We start from the raw sequence: 19,753 nt of genomic DNA on the forward strand, positions 1-19,753 counted from the left end.
AGTAATTTTAGCTTGACTGGAGTGAGTGTGAGTGCAGGGCTTAATAGACCAACTCCTTAGAGATGCCCAAGAAGAGAACATCTCAACCACTTAGAGATGCCAAAAAAAAGAACAAAGAAGAGATTGGATAAGAGCGTTGTGATCTTGGCTAGGTTGCTTGGGTGGCCATCGGGAGTAGAAACAGTGGCAGAGAAGATCATTGAATAAGTGCTCAAACCTAAGCTACCAGTCAGATAGGCTGCATCCTCCAGATTCAGTAGGAGAAATGCAACTTCCTTCAAAGCTATTTGTGGCTCCACCAGGAGATCATGACCCAGACTTTATGAATCCCTTGCCTACATAGTTCAAAGCATTACACTAATGTCTGCTACTTACCTCTCAAACTATAACTGTGTTGGTGCTCTTGAGTGTTTTGATTGCCATTTTGTAATCACTTTCAAGGCCTTCCAGCTTCCTAGTCCAATGCAAATTCCTATATGATATACAATAAACAAAATGGTTCATGGATCTCATTGTGCTATGGAAACTCTTATAATAGAAAAGATTTAGAAATATTTTATTAGAATATTAACTATGTTGATGATACCGGTAAATATTGTATTTATTCACAGCCTACTATGAGAAATGAGTTTTAGGCATGTACATAAATGTTATATGTAAAGGAGAGGCCTGATTTATAAAACAGATTTATAAATGCTTGTTTCTTTTCCCATCACATGGGTCATACTCACCTCTTCATAACTAAATCAGGGAAAGTTAATTAATTTTGCCTCTCTTCTTAATTGTGTTAAAGTCTCATCCGAATGAGTTTCATATTTAAATGTAATTCTCCAATGTTATCAATCAGTTTAGTTCTGTCTTTAGCAATGTGGAATTGAGAGTGTTGAAACTGACGAAACTAAATTACTTAATAACATTGGAGAATTACTTTGTGCTTTGGAGAAGACAGGAACATTAAGTGATCAGTTATCTTACCTATCTCTGTTTTTTTCTGTTTCATTCAAAGTAGGGCTCTTACACTTTTCTAACACAGGGGTGTCAAAATTGATTTCATTAAGGGCTACATCAGGGCTGTGTTTGACCTTGGGGGGCTGGGAGGTTGTGACCAGGGGGCATGGCCAGCTTGATGTCACTCATGTCAGGGGCAACTGTGGTGGCCCGAGCACTGTGCCAGCGAAAATGGAGCTCAGGAAGGCCATGCACAGCCCTCCTGAGCTACATTTTTGCTAGCTGAGGGCTGCAGGAGACAGTCACAGCTGAAAACGGAGTTGGCCCTCCAAAGCTCTGTTTTCACTGGCAGAAGCACTACAGGCTGGTCCTTCACTGTTTCTAGGGTGGCCCCACAGGCCAGATCTAAATACCCTGTTCTAGCAGATATAGGTACTTACATAGTGTGTGTACCAGAGTTGGGTGTGCTTCCGGATCAGCCCAGATCGGGCAAACTGGTAGTAGCAGCTGTGCGATGCTCTGCCCACCCATCCAGATGCTTCTGCACATGCGCAGATGCATCACACATGCCCAAACCGGTAGTAAAAAAATTGGCAACCCACTACTGGTATGTACTGTGAAATTCATATGCATCTATTAATTACTACTAATTTCCTTTAAAAGGTTCAGTACCAGTAACAATCATTTTCCTTTTCTGTGGCATATATAACAAATAAAACTATTTATAAGCGATTTAGTAGCAGCAGATTTTATGTTAAAAGCATTTGTAACTGATTTCCATTTTTCCTTGAAAAGTGATGCCCAAATAGTACTCGGGATTCCAATTGCCATCATAGAGCCAGCTCTAAATATATGTTAGTTTGTAAATATTTATGAAGTAATATATTTTATTTATAAACAAACATATCAGGTTGCTAGTTATTTTAAAAGATACTTAAATTGTTTTGCTAGCAATATAATTTCTTTGTAGCTTGGCTTTTAAAATCAAATTTATCTCAAAACCTTCCACTTTCTTGGGACATCAGTTTTTGTGAAACTTCTACAATTTAACTGGAAGCATGTTATCTATGTAGACATTGTTTTGATTCAAATAGATATTTGTCTGCAAAAATATGGAAGGGAGGGAGGGAGGAAGAAAGGATGGATGGATGGATGGATTTTATGGCCAACACAACTATCTATTGCATTGTGTTTACCTCATACATCTATATTTGTCAGTTTTCTAGTGTTCCAAGAAGCTTAATATGTTATCCAGCTTTCCATTTTTATTCACCTGCATTAAAAAAAAAAGCATAGATCAATGGTTGGGAAAAGTAATAAGAGTTATTTAGAGATAAGTTCATCCAATTGGCCTAAGTTATCCATATCAGTTTCAAATAATACTAGACCAGTAGATTATATTTATTTTCCAAATTACTGCTTTAAAATCCATGCACCTTTGAAGAATGGTTTATAAAATGAAAAGTAGTGAAAATATAAAATATATTAGAAGAAAAATACTGGGCAGTTCTTATTTCAGTGGACATGGGATTCCAAAATAGGATCTATAGTTGTTTAATTTAAATATAAATCGATTATTTAATTCCTTCTTTAGGAAATTATTTAAAATATTTGCAGAAATCTTTATGCTTTTGCATTGTAAGTCTTCCTTTACTGCTAAATATAAGCAACAAATAACTTTTCAAAAATTTAGGTAAGATTTGCTCTCTTTCTTTAACTCTGCTTGCACATTGTTTTTGCTTAATGTTTGTGATGTAATTTTGTTCTTAATGTTGTACCTCTCTTTGACCCTAAATGATTGAAATAAAAAAAATATCTTTTTATCATAGCCCTCTTTCTCTGTTCGTGGCCAGAGAGATGATACTGCACTACTTGCAATGTTTAACAATTATGTGCCCTCGTGGGCAAGACGAGGTACGTAATGATATTGTGTCATTTCTGATAATGTCTAAAAAAATAGCAGTGAAGAAAGTTAACTATTCACAAGTTCAAAGTGCCTGTTTATTTCACTACAAGTGAAGTCCCTTTTTCAGGTCTCACATTGGCCTAAGCCATACATACTGATTGAGATATATTGGTGCTTTGTAAAACTGTGGACCAGACTTCTCCAATATTTCTGCAACCTGGTGCCCAGAAAAATGCTGGACTTCAGTTTGTTTATTTATCCAGTTTTATACGGTCATCCAGCTATCCAATAAACTCTGGGAAGTGGACCAGATAAAAGCAAAGAATTCCATTATAGTCCAAAAACATATAAACTGTATAAACCCACTAACTACATATATCCATGGCATAGCTCCAATGCTGACAATTGTGCTATCCTGCACCCGCACATCAGTGGTGGGTTTCAAAAAAAATTGGAACCTCTTCTGTAGGTGTGGCCTGCTTTCCGGGTCCACTGGTGGAACCTCTTCTAACCGGTTCAGTAGATTTGACAAGCCGGTTCTACCGAATAGGTGCGAACTGGTAGGAACCAACCTCTGCCGCACATACACAAATGTGGTTTAGTGGATTTATTAATATTCCCCAGCAGCTGTCTTCACCAAAACCCAGAACTGCCCTAATTAAGTCCAGCCCCAAGCAGACCAATACTAGTCTACAGAGCAATGGCCAATGAGTCCAAAAGGCACTTGAAAGTTTCTCAATCAAAATAAACCCAGCAGGTAACATTAAATCCACAATAGAAGAGGGTTTACGAGGCAAGAAAAGTCCAGAGTTCACGAGGCATGATCCAAGTTAAGTATGGTGTCAATCCAAAACAAGGCAAGAATCACAGCGACAAGAAAACACACAGCTAGATGAACATGTTGTTCCCAGCATCACTTCCATCTGTCTGCTGTGCTAAAAAGCTAACTTCTGGTGCAACCCATCAAGAAGAGTGAGGCATTCTTCTCGAGAGTTATCTGGCTGGCCTTCTCTGCTCCTGCCTATTCTCTACCCTACATGTTCTTGGATCAAGCGCAGAAGGCAGTTCCTTTTCCTAGCTGCAGCTGCATGTTTTCTCCAACTGAAGCCTCAAGGCTCTCCTGCTGCAGTTGTCGTTGAGCTAAATCTGTCTCAGACAACTGCTTGGAGCCATTAACCAACTGCCCTCCAGAAGTGCCTGGAACTGGTTCATCTTCCTCCAAACTGACATCTGGAGAGATATCTGGGGAAGCATCCAGAGACTCATCACAACAAACCAACCCCAGTGCCTACGGAAAGAACCAGGTCTACACGACCTACACGGTCTCGCTCCTACTAGAAGGGTCGCCCTGCACTATGGAGGTCAACTCTGGGTCCTCCCGCTCCCTCCTGTGGGCTCCCGACTCTGCCCCGGCATATCATGTGACCAGCTGTCACCACCGGACACCACATTGAAAGACTACCAGGAGACTCAAATTCCCACCCTGGGCTGTTATGTTATAAGGGTGGAGTACGGAGGGTTCAAAGGCTGCCTCCCTGTCCTGGTGGTTGAGGAACCGCTGCTGGCCCTGTTGGGCCTGGATTGGTTCCCTCGCTGGGCCTGTCACTGGTGGGGGTGCATCACACTGCGGACACACCCCCTGGCATTGAAGATGTCTTTGCGGAGTACGCTGATGTTTTCAATGGTAAGCCAGGGGAGTTTAAGGGGACCCCTATCTCCCTGAACCTAGACCCCCAGGTTGCCCCTATTAAGCTGAAGGCCCTCAGGGTGCCTTTTGCCTTGAGGCCAAAGGTTGATGCGGAACTCGACAAATTGTTGATGCAGGGCATCCTAGAGCCCGTCGATCACTCTAAATGGGAGACCCCCATCGTGGTCCCTGTCAAGGCTGATGGGTATATCAGGATGGGTCTATCAGGATCTGCACCAACTATAAGTTGAACATCAACCTTGGCCTCCAGGCAAACTCCTATCCAGTCCCTGTGGTGCAGCACCTGCTCCATTCCTTGGGACAGGGCTGCATCTTCACCAAACTGGAGACATCAGGCCTACCAGGAGCTCCCGGTGGATGACAATGCGGTGGCAGCCCAGACCATCATCACCCACCATGGGGCTTTTCGTTGTCACCGCCTCCAATTCGGCGTTTCCGTTGTCCCAGGGATCTTCCAGAGGCTCATGGAGCAGCTGCTCCATGGGCTCCCTGGCGTAATCCTCTACTTCGATGTCGTCCTGATCACTGCAAACAGCTGCTCAGGGCTCATCGAAGTGTTAGGGAAGGTCCTTGACTGTTTCAGGGGCGCGGGTTTAAAGTTAAAGCGCAGCAAATGCTCATTTGCTGTGCCTAGGGTGGAATTCCTGGGTATCTTAATAGATGCCCAGGGCATCCACCCTACCCCCTCCAAAGTTGCGGCCATAAGGAATGCCCCAATGCCTGCCTCTAAGGTGGAGCTACAGGCATTCCTCGGCCTTTTAAACTTTTACGCGCCATTCTTGCCACACAAGTGTCACTAGCCAAGCTGCTGCATCAGTTGCTCGACTGATCCACGGCCTGGCACTGGGGCAGCCATGAAGTGCATGCATTCGCGGCTGTCAAAGCCATGCTTACGTCAGCGGCTGTCCTAGTCCAATATAGTGACAGGCTACCGCTGACGCTGGCATGTGACGCCTCCCACAAGGCTCTCCTTGGACTTCTGGCAGGTGACCGTCCAACCCCTCCCATTCTCTCCCCTTGGATGACCCGATGGACGGAGTTCCTAGCAGCGTACTCATATACGCTGAAGTATCGTCCAGGCAAACAGCTGGGACATGCTGATGCCCTCAGCCACTGCCCCCTCCCCTGCACTGACCCACAGCCAGTTCCTTGCCTCTCAGTCCTGTCTAGTGCTTCCCTGGACCTGTCATTGACAGCCACTGAAGTGGCAACCCACACCAGAGCCAACCCTTTCCTATCCCAGGTCATGGCTTGGGTCCTGAGAGGCTGGCCTATGGGTGGGGTTTTGGAAGACTTCTGCCTTTTCATGACCCACCAGTTGGAGCTGTCACTCCACTGTGGGTGCTTTCTGTGGGGGGACAGGGTCATTATTCCCCCGGCCCTCCGCTATCAGGTGCTTACTCGCCTCCATAAAGACCACTTGGGCATAGTGCACATGAATGCGGTTGCCTGGAGCTATGTTTGGTGGCCATATTTGGACAACGAGATAGCTACCTGGGCAGCCAGGTGCTCCCCATGCCAGCTGTCCCACCCTGCTCTACCTGCTGCCCTCCCTGGGAGTGGAAGGTGCCTAGAGGACCCTGATCGTGGCTGCACCTAGACTTTGCGGGCCCATTCCACAGCGAGGTGTTCCTGGTGGTTGTGGATGCTTACTCTCGCTGGGTGGAACTCGTCCTAATGTCGTCCACCACAGTGAAAAGCACTGTGTGGGCCTTGTGGTGCCTGTTCGCCACCCATGGCTTGCCAGACATTGTCTTGTCCGACAATGGCCCGCAATACGCATCCACGATGTTCCAGGAGTTCCTGGCTGCACAGGGCATCCACCATGCGCCTGTGCGCCTTACCATCTGGCCAGCAATGGCCAGGCGGAGTGAGTGGTCTGCTTGGCCAAAGAGGCCTTGGGCCGGATGGACTGGGTCGAGTGGCCGGCAAGGGTGGCTGCTTACCTCTTGGGTCCGCATTCTACCCCTTGCCCTATCTCACACAAAAGCCCTGCTGAGCTGCTGATGGGCCGCGCCTGCGGACTACTCTGGATAGATTGCACCCTCTGTATTCTGGGGAACAGCCTGGCAACCTGGGGCCCCTTCCCGCACTTTCAGGGTTGGGGACCTTGTATGGGCCAGGAGTTATTCTGGGGATCCAAAATGTGTTGCTGCCACCATCATCACAATAACTGGTTCCTGTTCTTACAAGGTCCACCTTCCAGATGGCACCGAGTGGTGGCGCCATGTGGATCAATTGAGGCGCCGCCTACCACCTGAGGCCTCCTCTCAAACCGGCCCGTCTAGCCCAGTAACCGTCACCCAGCATCCAGCCTCCATATCCCCGCGGCCTGCAGTTACAACCCCTTGTGAGGCCTTCCCCCAGTCAGGCCTCTCCTGCCCTGCTACCGCCTTCCAGCAGCCGTTCCATTTGCCAACTCCTTCCAGGCTCGCTCCTCCTGGTTTACCCCATCCAGAGGCCTTCCCCCAGTCAGGCCTTGCCTACCCAGACGCTGCCTACCAACAATTGTACTCAAATCCGCCTCCAACGGACGCGCCCCCTCGCCCCGTCCTACCTGTGCCTTCCACCCTCTGGAGCAGGCCTGGATGACGTCACTGGAGCTACACTCCCTTTGGGGAGGAGCTGCAATAGGGACATCTTACGTCTCTGCTGCCACCTCCTGAACTGAAGCGCTCAGGGTGTGCCGCTGACCCACCTACTTCAACGAGTACACATGCACAACATTTCTGCATGTGCCCTCGCTAGCGGGGAAGAAGTGCTAAGTCCTTAACCTGCAACTAGTCCTAAAGTCCTCAACTTATGACCGGCCGCAGGTCCTTGACTTACAACTGACAGCCGGCAACAGCCAAGCCTCGCCTGTTTTGCTAAAGCACGGCTGGCTGAGCGCAGGCTGCCAGGAGCACTCCCATTGGTCACCCTGCTTGACAGCTCCATATAAATAGCTGTCAAGCAGGGCGAGGTGCTGAATTCCTGCTTGTATATAGTTCTTTCTCTGTTTGAAATAAACCGCTGTTCTAACTTACCTTAGACGCCTCACGTCTTGTCCATCCTTCGATCCTTTACACTCCTATATAACATATATGATCTCAAATGCATCAAAGAGGGCTGCGGGCACTTGCTTTCTCTCCATAGATGCTGTGATGTTGCTATACCTGCTCAAAACATCCAGACTCATAGTGTCCTACTGAATCTCAAGAGCGCTTGCAACTGCTCACCTCAACCTGCACCTAGGACTTTGAGTTTTCTGCGCAGTCTCATACCCATATAAACAAATCTGCTGTGAATATCTGTATGCTGATATTTAAACCCACAAAAATGGCCAAACGGAAAGTGGACTTTGAAAACGGTTGACATTGAAATAAGGCCGTGTGTCTTGTTTGCGAAGCTATTGTGGCTGTACTTAAAGAATATAATGTGAGACAGTACTATGAGACAAAACATCAGGACAAGTACAAAAACGTGAACATACACCAGAAGCTAAAGAAGGTGGAAGAGTTGAAAAAGAGTCTGATGTCATTGCAGCACCTTTCACAAAAGCAAAGTCACAAAGTGAAGCTGCTATGAAAGCTAGTTTTATAGTGGCTCTGCGCTAAACCTTCAGCTTCAGGGACGGGACCGTGTGATCACGGACACGTACGATGCAGCAAAAGCCTTTCAAGTAAAGCTGCGACTGTGGAAGGCTCAGCAAACAAACTTGTAGCAAACAAACTTGAGTCACTTTCCCTGTTGCCAAACACTCATCAGCCAAGTCACCACCGCTGTATTCTCAGATGCTCATTTTGTTGATAAACTGAGCACACTTCAAATGGAGTTTACCTGTCACTTTGTTGATCTTTAAGCACAGACATTCAATTTTGGAGAGCTCAGCAATCCATTTGCAGTTGACGTGGAGAAATCACCTGTAAGCATGCAGATGGAGCTGATAGAACTCCAGTGTAACAGCACACTTAAGACAACATATGATTTTGTAGGACCCCGCACCAGGGGTAGGTTCCAGGTGCTGCTACTGCCAGTTCGTTCAGGGATGCACATGCACAGTACTAAAAAAATTGTGCAGAAGGAAAAAACAAGATGGTGGCACCTATGCCACTGCCAAGAGAACTGGTTCTGGGGCGTGGCAGGCCGAGTTACTACCTACTCGGCCGAACCGGTCTGAACTGGTAGGAACCCACCTCTGGCCCACACAATTCACAAGGTTCATCCCTGAAATGATTCCCCAACTCCACCTACAAGCTGCTCAAATACATGTTTGGAAGTACATACTGTGTGAGCAACTTTTCTCTGTGATGAAAAAGGGCACACAGAAGGGTTCTCGCTGATTCACACCTCTGCTCTATCCTAAGAGTTTCCACAGCTCAGAATCTAACTCCAAACAGGGATGAACTTGTAGCCAATACAAGATGCCAAGTATCTGGCTCGGACAAAACAATATGAGAGAAAGAATGAACATTAAAAAGCTTATGTTTGTTCTTTGTTTTAAATTTGTTTTTGCTGATTTATTTGAAATATTTGTTCATATTTGAAATGTTAATCCTGTTCAGCCCACGTTAATACAAACCTGAACTAATATGATACAATAGTCCAACATGCAACAGGCTCTTTGAGGGCAACCATATTGCTGATCCAGTGAAAGTTTGTAGGAAGTGGTTTCATCCAAGTCCAACTTCTGCCTTGAAAGGTATCTGGAGACGAGGAGGGGAGGGTGGGAGCGCAGCATGAGGGAAGGCTGCCCCAACAAGCTAGCATCCTTACCACTCATAATTGAAAACAGGGTTTCCTTTCGAGAAGGGCCAGCCTCCCTCGTGCAGGACCAGGGAGCACTGCTCCCCTGTCGCCTCCTCTTGTTCTCCAGAGATCTGTTGAGGCAGAAGTTGGACTCAGTGGAAACTGCTTCCTACAAGGTTTCTCCTACATGTTTCCACACACAGCAGCTGTGTCCTCCGCCTCCTTTTTTGCTACGAGGGTGCATCAGACAGGGAAATGCCAACGATGTCTGGGATTGGGAGAAGAACGTCTCCTTTGGTGTGCTGTGTACATGCAGGCATGCGTATACACACACACACACACACACACACACACACACACACACACCATTCCAAGCTTGGAGACTTTTATCCATATCTGAGCTTACAACCTGCCACTCATGCCTGGACTTGGGAAGAAAGCCCTCTCATTCCTATGTGGATAAAAGTCCCCAAACCTGGAATATGTGTATGTATGTGCATGCATGCAGTTCACTGCCAGCAGTTTGGGGATGCGAGGAACTTGTAGGGCACCAAATTGTCCCCACATCATAGCCGGTATGACTTGTTCCGTCCCAACCCAGCCATCGTGAGTCAGCCACACTCAGTGAGCAGTATCAAGCTGGCCATGTCCACCCAGTCAGCAATGCCCACCCCGTCAGCCATGCCCACCCAGTCAGCCACACCCAATGAGCAGCGTCAAGATGGCCACGCCCACCCAATCAGCCATGGGCAGTGAGCAGTATCAAGCTGGCCATGCCCACCCAGTCAATCGCGCCTGCCCGGCCCCCTGAAATCAACCACAGCCCTTATGCAGCCCTCAATAAAATTGAGTTTGACACCCCTGCTGTATGTGATTCATTAAGATGTAGAAAAGCAAATTAGAACCATATGCATAAAATAGCATAGTAATAAAACCATTATAGTTCAATACTGATGTTCAAACTAAAATATAATTATGATTGTTTGAAATGATGGGTCTCATTTTGAGCTAATATCGTAAAATTAATATTTTAAATTCAATCAATAAGGACAGATTACACAGGAGAGTTGTAATAAAATAAGTTCTGCTGTTATTTTAACAGGTGAACACAGGGAACCTTTGCCTATGGATACAGAAGTTTATGAAAGTCCATATGCAGATCCAGAAGAAGTAAAAGCTAAAAATGTCACCCTTGACCGAAATTTACTGACTTTGGAAGAAAAAGAACTCGGTTCTGGTAATTTTGGTACAGTAAAAAAAGGCACTTATGAAATGAAAAAGTAAGTTATTGTTCCCCATCTTTATGCTTTTAGTATACTCTTCTTTATTGGTTTTGATACTGTTATTGCAGTAATTATTAGAAAAAAATGTATGAGACTCTTTATCTAACATAGAATTAAAAATTAACTAGGTTCAGTTAAATGAATATTGTTCATTTGCTATAGCCTTCCAAAGCACTTAGTAATTTAAAAGGAATAGAGAGCTGTCCCATAAAACAATAGTACATTGCTTTAACTACATTAACTCTCAAGTCACAAATATTTGCACTGGATTCCAGTTATATAACAAAAATCTAGCATGTTACTTTTAAACGAAAGATGCTGGCAGTTTTATTATTTCCTAGCTCAGTCAGAATTCCCCTTAAGTTCAATAATAACCTACCGAATATCAGCTGAATCTTCCTTATGAATATGGATATAATTGAATCTTTAAAATTCAGTTTTGTGTACATTTACACAGAAATGTCACTTAATTAACCTAGAAAGAATGGTTTGAATTGCAGCCTAGCATAACAATATTTTTATTTGAAATTATTTGTTATAATTTGTTCATTTGTTAGCATTTTGATGTTTGGTGCCATAGCAGCAAACTATATAATTAACATTTTTTTCTATATATCTTTGCTGTCCCTGTTGGGAAAAAATATGCAATTTATATTTTATTTTATTATTTCTGATTATTTATTTACTTTTGGTAACAAAACAATCTAATTTGGAAAAAAAAATAAAAGTACAAACTAAGAAAGAGAAAAAGAAAAATCTAATATTTTATACTTATAAATAGTCACTAATTTACCAATAAATTCACTACTATAACATGAATAGTACAAAATATTATTGTAACATATCACAGTTGCATCCTTTGATTGGTAGAAAATAATCTGTTTTGCATCTTTCAAAACAGATTGGTCACACATTTCTGACAATCATTCTTCAACAGATTCCAATTTCTTAACATAATTGTTTTGCAATCCATCACCACCCCTATCCTCAATACAAACACAATTGTTGATAAACAGCCAAGTTTCAAAGTTTCAACATTATATTAGCATATTTTTAACATTTAAAGATATTCCCATAAAACTATTAATATGTATTAATTCACTATCCCACAAAAGATACTAAATGATCACATTACCATGTAATATGAGTCAATATGGGTCAAATACTATATCATATGGGTCAAAAATAGCATTGGGCCAAGATTTTTATTAGCCACCTCTTGGTAAAATGAAAATATAGTCAAATATTGTAAGTTTGGCAATTATTATCTATTTCCTTTGTGCTATTTTTCATGACAAGTTCTTGAAACATATGGTAGGATAAGTTTATAGGAGAACTAGTGATGAGAAATCTATGAGCCATTTTAGGATGTAAATTCAGTTGTGATAGGAACTCAAGAATATCTAACTCTTGGAAAATTCTATTTTGGTAAATTATTTAATTGGAAAGCTAAGATACAAGCTCGGTCATGATTTTAAATCATCTATGATATAAAGACTAGTTTAAGGATTTTCTCCAACTTCAAATTTAATTTTGGCTTTTCAGTTTGTAATAGTGGAAATGTCTTCAGCTTAAGTATGTTTTAAGGGATCACTAGGGACCGGATGCTTTGGTTGCCTCAAAGGCACCTGAGTTGCTTACGCTTAGTTGTGGATTTCAAATCCTGTTCCAACCGGTACAGTTGGAACGGGGCCGACAGCATCCTCATGGACACATGTAGTGTGCGCACACACACGTGCAGTGCACGCATGCATCTTAGCACCTCCGCGATGCTCCAGCTGCTCTACAGAGCGTTGAGCAGGTGCTGTATGTGCCATGCACCTGCAAGAAAGCACAGAAGCCTTTAAACACCGGTAAGGACCTCGGACGGACGAGTGGGCCCTCCAGAGCACCATACTAGAACGGTATCCGGTGCTCCGGGCTGGCTCTGGTACGTGCCTACCGGGGCATGCCACCTGCAACCCACCACTGATTACACTATAACATATTGTATCTCTATCAAAAGCGCATGAAAAATTTGGATGTGGACTCTTCTGTGATATTTCAAACATAGACTAAAGAATTGGAACTTCTGATAAAGCCACAGTAATGGCTTCATGAACTTAAAATTTTTAAATGTTATCTACAGATTTGAAATTAAGGCTAATTCTGCTTGAAAAATGTCAGCAGAGCAAAGCAAGCAAAATTTATTTTAGGACAGAAATAGACCACCTAATTTCCAGCCATCTACCCTTCTCCAAAACTTCATAATTATGTTTTCCTGGGATTTCTGTTACAGAGGAAAGAAAATTGTGGCTGTGAAAATTCTCAAAAATGAAAGTAATGATCCAGCAATAAAAGATGAACTCCTAAGAGAAGCAAATGTAATGCAACAACTTGATAACCCATATATTGTCCGAATGATTGGCATATGTGAAGCTGAATCTTGGATGTTGGTAATGGAAATGGCTGAGCTTGGCCCTTTGAATAAATATCTGCTAAAACACGGGTAAGTTTGACTGTAAGTTGGCAAATTTTGACCAATAATGGATAGAATCTAAATTGATAATTAAAATGACCACTGCTCACTGGAAAGTGCAGGTTATATGAAAATAACAGCTTTTGTAATATCCAATGAATTGTCAAAATTAGTGTTTCTTTGAATACTTCAAAAGCAAACATTTTCATAACAGTGACATTTTCAAAATTAATACAGCTTTGTGACATACCACTTTTTTCACTACAAGTGAATTTACTGAATACAAATATATATTCATATGATGTATTTTGACTTGCCATCCCTGCTTACCTGAATGCATGGCTACAATTTTTCTGGATTTAGTATTCCCGAGCCAAGGTGGCACAGTAATTAGAGTGCAGCACTGCAGGCTACTGCAGCTGACTGATAACTGCGGTTCGGCAGTTCAAATCTCACCGGCTCAAGATTGACTAGCCATCCATCCTTCAAGGTTGGTAAAATGAGGACCCAGATTGTTGGGGGCAATATGCTGACTCTGTAAACTGCTTAGAGAGGGTTGTAAAAGCACTATGAAGTGGTATATAAGTCTAAGTGCTATTGCTATTGCTATTCCACAGGTACATTCACAGAGCATGGAAATCACTGCAATGTAGCAAAGTCACAAATGTAAATGATTGAGTCTCTTTAGGTCAGAGATGGGGAACGGTGGGCTCTTTATGACTTGTGGATTTCAATTCCCAAAATTGAGCCAATTGGCTCAGGAATTCTGAGTTGAAGTCCACAGGGCATAAAAGAGCCACAGTTCCCCACCCCTGGTCTATGCCATCATCATGCTTCTTAATTATCTCATATTAATTGTGATATTGATCCAGTATATATTCTTGCTAGGACAAGCCAGTGTAATTCTAGGAATTGAAGTCCACAAGTCATAAAAGGGCCTTCGTTCCCCAACACCAGTTTAGATGAATCTTTGATTTCTGCAAGGTCTATTTTCCAGAAAATCTCTATTTAATGGTTGGCATTTGCTTGTAAATCAATCTAGCTCAAGCTTTTTAGGGCACATTCCAAACATTTGCTAGGATCAGGACAAAGAAATAAGCAAAGAGCAAGAAAATATTAATTTTATTCTAATTCAGATGTAGTTTAGATTAATTCAACTAGTATATTTATTTCCTGTATATTTAATAATAATATGTCAAATTATAATTATGTCATTAAAATTTATAATCCATTGACAATTTCTAAAGGTTTCTAAGACTGTAGAAGATGGGGGGGGATACTCTACCTCTATTTGGATTTTACATGGAAAAAATAAAAATTGAGCAATAATGTATGGAAAAAATGAATGCATAAGGACTGTGTTCTCTAATCAATAAAGTTGGAATATTTCTTCAATGTATTATTAGCATCCACTCTCTACTGGGTGGGAGTGAGAAATGAAGAATGTAAAAAGAAATAGGTTTCTAAAAGTCTGGTTTGATTCTGCAGAGATATCACAGAAAAGAACCTAATAGAGTTGGTGCATCAAGTTTCCATGGGAATGAAATATTTGGAAGAAAATAATTTTGTACATAGAGATTTAGCTGCAAGGAATGTGCTTCTGGTTACACAACATTATGCCAAAATCAGTGACTTTGGACTTTCAAAAGCTCTTGGCTCTAATGATTATTACAAGGTAATTTTTCTATCCTTTAACATGTTTAAAAACTTTTACCATCAAATGTCAATGTGAATTGTAGTCACTATAATTCAGCTTTTGCTCAACCTTATGCCTTGCACAAATTTGCAACAAATAATTATGGTTCATTGAACAATTACAATGGAACATATTTTCTGATTCGTTTATAGATTGTGGTTAATAGATATAACCAATTATTTTTTATTGATTTTTTTTTAATTTTGGTTGCCGTTACAGGCAGAACATCATGGCAAATGGCCAGTTAAATGGTATGCTCCAGAATGCATGAACTTCTTCAAATTTTCTAGCAAGAGTGATGTTTGGAGTTTTGGTGTGTTAATGTGGGAGACATTTTCCTATGGGCAAAAGCCATATAAGGTAAATAAACTTTGTTTACTATTAAACTTTACTTTTTAATTCCAAATCATAGATTTAAAAAATAAACCAAGATGGAGATGCTATTCAAATGTCCATTGTGACACACCTTTGTGAGAAAATATTTCAGAAATTGTGATAGTCTTATTTCAGTTCAAGCCAACATTGTCTCAGTTTTCTCTGTCACTCGATTGTAGGGTATGAAAGGAATTGACGTTGCTCAGATGATTGAAAGAGGAGAACGATTAGAATGTCCAGTCGGTTGCTCATCTGATATCTATGAACTAATGAAATTGTGTTGGACATATAAGTAAGTATTCTCATATCAATAGTTTATTGAAGCTTATCAGGCTCATTGACCATAGTTAAATGTTCCATTGAAACCAGCATATAGGGCAGTGGTGAGTTTCGGATCCCGTTGCAACCGATATGGTTGCAACAGGGCCCAGTGTCCACTACATGAACATGTGCAGCATGCACACACACAAGCGCAGTGCACGTATATACGTGCGCAGCACACGCATGCATCCTTACCTCTTGTGACACCTCGGTGAGCCTCCGTAACACTCCAGCTATTCGGTGGAGCGTTGCACAGGTGCTGTGCATTCCGTGCACATGTACAGAAGCGACAAAGAGCTCAAATACAGGTAAGGAGCTCAGGCAGGCAGGTGGACCCTCCAGAGCATTGTACTGGAACGGTACCCAGTGCTCCGGGCAGGCACCACTACACCCATACTGGGGCATATCGCCTGCAACCCACCACTGATATAGGGTCATTCTCTACCCCCTCTTTGTAAACAAAATGTTATCCAGGTTTTCCCCTCTTTACATATTCCAATTATACAAAATACATTTTACATCTTTTTTCCATTTTCCATTTCAGTCATCTTATCTTCATTCCATAATCTCCCACTTAATTTGAATTTCTTCTTAATATATTGACAATATCATTATTTGCCTCTCCAAGTTAATCACATTTAATATTTAATTAATTAATTAATATATAATTAATATATATCATTTCTATCTATTATTCCGTCTTACTGTTTATAACATATATCCTCAAATTTAATTTTGTATATTAAACATTTCATTTGATTAGTTTATCCACACATTTTAATCTATTTCCCACACATGATATTAAACATAAACCTTTGGCTATATTCACTAAATTTCATTCTATTCTATTAACAAATATTTTTCTTTCTTTCCTCCTTTTAACCATTTTCTCTTGGTGTCTCAGGAACTTCATTACTCTTATGGTCTTTTCTCTCCATCCATTTTTCTTGATCTTGATTCTTGATTCTTGATTCTTTTTCTTGATCTTGAAATTTTTTTTTTTTCTTTCGGATTCTTTACTTTTTAATTCTATTGTACTGGTACCTCTCCCCAATTTTTCCCTCCAACTTTCCCCACTATTCCCATCTTTGCCATTTAACCTTCCCTTTTTGGGGGCCTCTTCCCCCTTTTCTCCTTTGGCATGTAACTATTAATTCCAATTTAATCATCAAAGTATTTTTCTTTTTCAATATTATTTTATATTTCTATAATACCATCCTGTTTAGTTTGGAATTCTTTAGCAAATGAAAAGAGATACATCTCATTTTTCATGTGTCACAACGTATCGGTAAATACCATGATTAGATCTCTTGGTTCTGCCCCCCATCCTTTTTTACCTATTCTCTGTTTCCATCTCCAGCCTGTAGATATCCTTCTTTTGGAACTATCTGATAGTATTTATAAGTAAGAAGATGAAAGGGAAAAAAATACAGATCATGACTTTGCCTAGATTTGTGGTCCTTTCCAGGGTTTCCAAAATGTCATTTCATAATGCAGTATTCTGTTGGCTGCTTCTTGCTAACTCCTGAGAAACCACTATTAAGTTATCTGATAAGGATAGCAATTACACAATAAGCTGTTCTGAAGCAAGAGAAAGTACTGGTAAATGTTGCAGTTAAAAAGATAATATATTGACTAGAAATTGCCAGACAAATAATAAAGCACCTGTTTGTCTACAAAAATATTTTTTTCTTTTTTCTTCCAGAGTTGATGATCGGCCATCATTTTTTACTGTTGAATTAAAGCTACGCAACTACTACTATGACATTGCTCAATAAGTATGCTGTGGTATTGCAATGAAGACATCCCAAGAGGCGGATACAAAAGTTGACTTTTCAAATAAGTTGTCCTCCAGAAAATACTCAAAATGCTCTCTAGAAGAATCATTGTGAAAAGACCATTGCTGTAGAATTACCTTGCTACTTTAAAAAACGTGCTAGTATCTACAGTAATATTTTTAAACTGAGCTTATTTGATGTTCAAGGATCTGGCATTAGTTATACTTGCTTAGTCTATTTTAAGTCAGTTTGGTTAGGTTGCGTTCTGTCTTGCTGTTCAAATGAAACATCTTTTGTGATATCAAAAGAACATTTGTATTTCCATCATTATTGCTATCAAGAGAATCGGATCATTTCACTTTTGAAAATTCAAAGCAGAGATTGGTTTTAAACTAGAAATGAGCCAATAAAGTTAGAAATAACAGATCATAGATTTAAAACATATGGCATATATGTGCAAAACAAAACCTATATCCCTACTTCTTTCTTGGTAGTTATTATTTGGAAAAATTTAAACATCTATAAACAAAATTGGCAAATTGTTTCATATAGTAACAACAGATCTCTATTATTGTTTTAATCTTTAAATTAAATAATAAAAGTTAAAAAAATAAGAAATACAGATAAACTAACAGTGCTTCACCTCGGTCTGTTGTATCATATAGTCAAAACACTGATAGGCTCTGGGAACCCCATTAATTTAGGTCTACTCTATATTAAAACTTAATTGTTTAGCTAGGTGTCATTGAGTCAGGCTTATTTCTTGGGGTGCTGCTTAGTATTTCAGTTTATTTCCAACAATAATCCATAACTCTTCCTAAGACAATCATGCAAATTTTTCTTTTATCCTCTCCTTCTATCTTAACCTTTGTCCACTCTTTCTTCCATTTCTCCATCTTGACAAAGAAAGTTTGTATGTTTTATTCTATGATCAACTCACATGTTCCAAGTTTGTGAATTTCACCTTATTAATTGTTGCCTCAAAAGACAGTGGGCCTTTATTTGGCTGAGGATTGAACAACCATTTTTGCCTGGTATTCTTACTGTCTTTAGATCCAACTTCTGAATTTTATTCTCTCATTCTTTCTCAGTATCAATATACAATGTACATTACTGTATACTGTGCATTATTGGAAAGATCATTGCTTTAACTATTCTGATCATTGTTGTCATCAAATATTCTCTTGTAAAATATCCTTCAGTGAGGGTATTTGCACTTGCATCTAACAATAATACAAACATATTCTAGCAACTTCTTTATACTATTTGTTCCCATAATGTCTTCATCTTGTTCCAAGCCCACTGATGAGACAAGCTTACGGTAAGTTGTTCTAATCCGTTATCAAAGCAATGCTTTCTCTCTTATAGGGAGAGGAATCCCTTAGTTATCCCAAAGTGTGTAAAATTTTAGATGCTTCTTGAACTATTCTGTCAGCAGCACAGTCAGGTGACTTCTAGAGAGTAGGATCAGCTTCAAGTTACTGCAGTTACACATTTCCCTTCAGTACCTACTGTCACCATTCTCTTTTCTTAGCCTTTGGCAGAAAGCACTGGGCATAGTTGTTCCAGACCCAGAAATTTCATCAAGAACTTAACAAATTGTGAAGGTTGTCCAGATCCAGGAATGAGATCGGCGATGGGACAATACATTTTATGCCAATTTTGATTTCTGCTGACTCAAACATAGTTAGCCACTTGAATTAGGCCTTGGGGAAGGGCCATCCTTGCCACAGCATTTATTTCCTAAGATGAATGTCTTCTTTACTCATTATTTTTACTTTACTTTGTGAGCCAAAAGCTGACTTACCATCTACCATCTTCATGGCCAACTGTAAGCTCATGATATTAGCTTGTGATCATGAGGTGATGTTATTATAAGGTGACTAGAAATCCTTCCATGGCTAATGATCAAGATGCTTTGATAACAAACATTTGCAAGTAACCAAAACTTTCTCAGCTTAGGCATGGAGAAACCTTTACTGAACTGATTCATATAATAAGAGTTTCTAATACTGCATTATTGAGCAATAGTACTATTCTTTGTGCTTTTTGTATTTTTTGTAATATAGAACTATCAGGAAAAGAACTGGAATGTTCATGCCTTAGCATCTGAATTTAAATTTCTTGAAATGTTTCTACTAAACAGCCACCTTGCCTTATTCTCAGAACAATATCAAGTATTCAGACAGTAGGGTATATCCAACTATGCACACTTCCCCTGTTAGCTTAACATCTCCCAGTAAAATATATTCTTCTCCCACTCCCAGCATTCTATCCAAGGATGCTGCAGAAGAGTTCAGCCACTTATGAGTATTACAAGGAGAATAAAACAAATTCTTTTGCATGTGGTTACAGAATATATGTGTAATTTTAGACGTCTCCTATTGTCTTATTTAGAGAGCCAGTTTGGTGTAATGGTTAAGGCACCTGGCTAGAAAAGAGGAGACAATATGCATGAAGCCAGCTGCCTTGCCTTGGGCCAATCACTATATCTCAATCCTAGGAAGAAAGGAAGAACAAAAACCTTGCCAAGAAAACTGCAGGGACTTCTC

At 40.8% G+C, this 19,753-nt stretch overlaps 1 protein-coding gene across 7 annotated transcripts in view; it reads left to right on the forward strand.

Moving 5' to 3' along the window:
- Window positions 1-19,369, forward strand: part of SYK (spleen associated tyrosine kinase) — a 48,170-nt gene extending 28,801 nt beyond the window's left edge. For 6 of the 7 annotated variants that reach the window (XM_032213313.1, XM_032213312.1, XM_032213317.1 and 3 more), the window contains 7 exons: window positions 2,778-2,862; window positions 10,393-10,570; window positions 12,852-13,061; window positions 14,520-14,706; window positions 14,947-15,087; window positions 15,282-15,394; window positions 17,129-19,369. In XM_032213313.1, coding sequence (XP_032069204.1) covers window positions 2,778-2,862; window positions 10,393-10,570; window positions 12,852-13,061; window positions 14,520-14,706; window positions 14,947-15,087; window positions 15,282-15,394; window positions 17,129-17,201 — 987 coding nt within the window. In that variant the 3' untranslated portion in view covers window positions 17,202-19,369. The remainder of the gene's footprint in view (window positions 1-2,777; window positions 2,863-10,392; window positions 10,571-12,851; window positions 13,062-14,519; window positions 14,707-14,946; window positions 15,088-15,281; window positions 15,395-17,128) is intronic. The other variant, XM_032213318.1, reaches the window with a different exon arrangement.
- Window positions 19,370-19,753: the final 384 nt, after the last annotated feature.

This window comes from Thamnophis elegans, chromosome 3 (genome assembly GCF_009769535.1).
Source record: "Thamnophis elegans isolate rThaEle1 chromosome 3, rThaEle1.pri, whole genome shotgun sequence".
Lineage (NCBI taxonomy): Eukaryota > Metazoa > Chordata > Lepidosauria > Squamata > Colubridae > Thamnophis > Thamnophis elegans.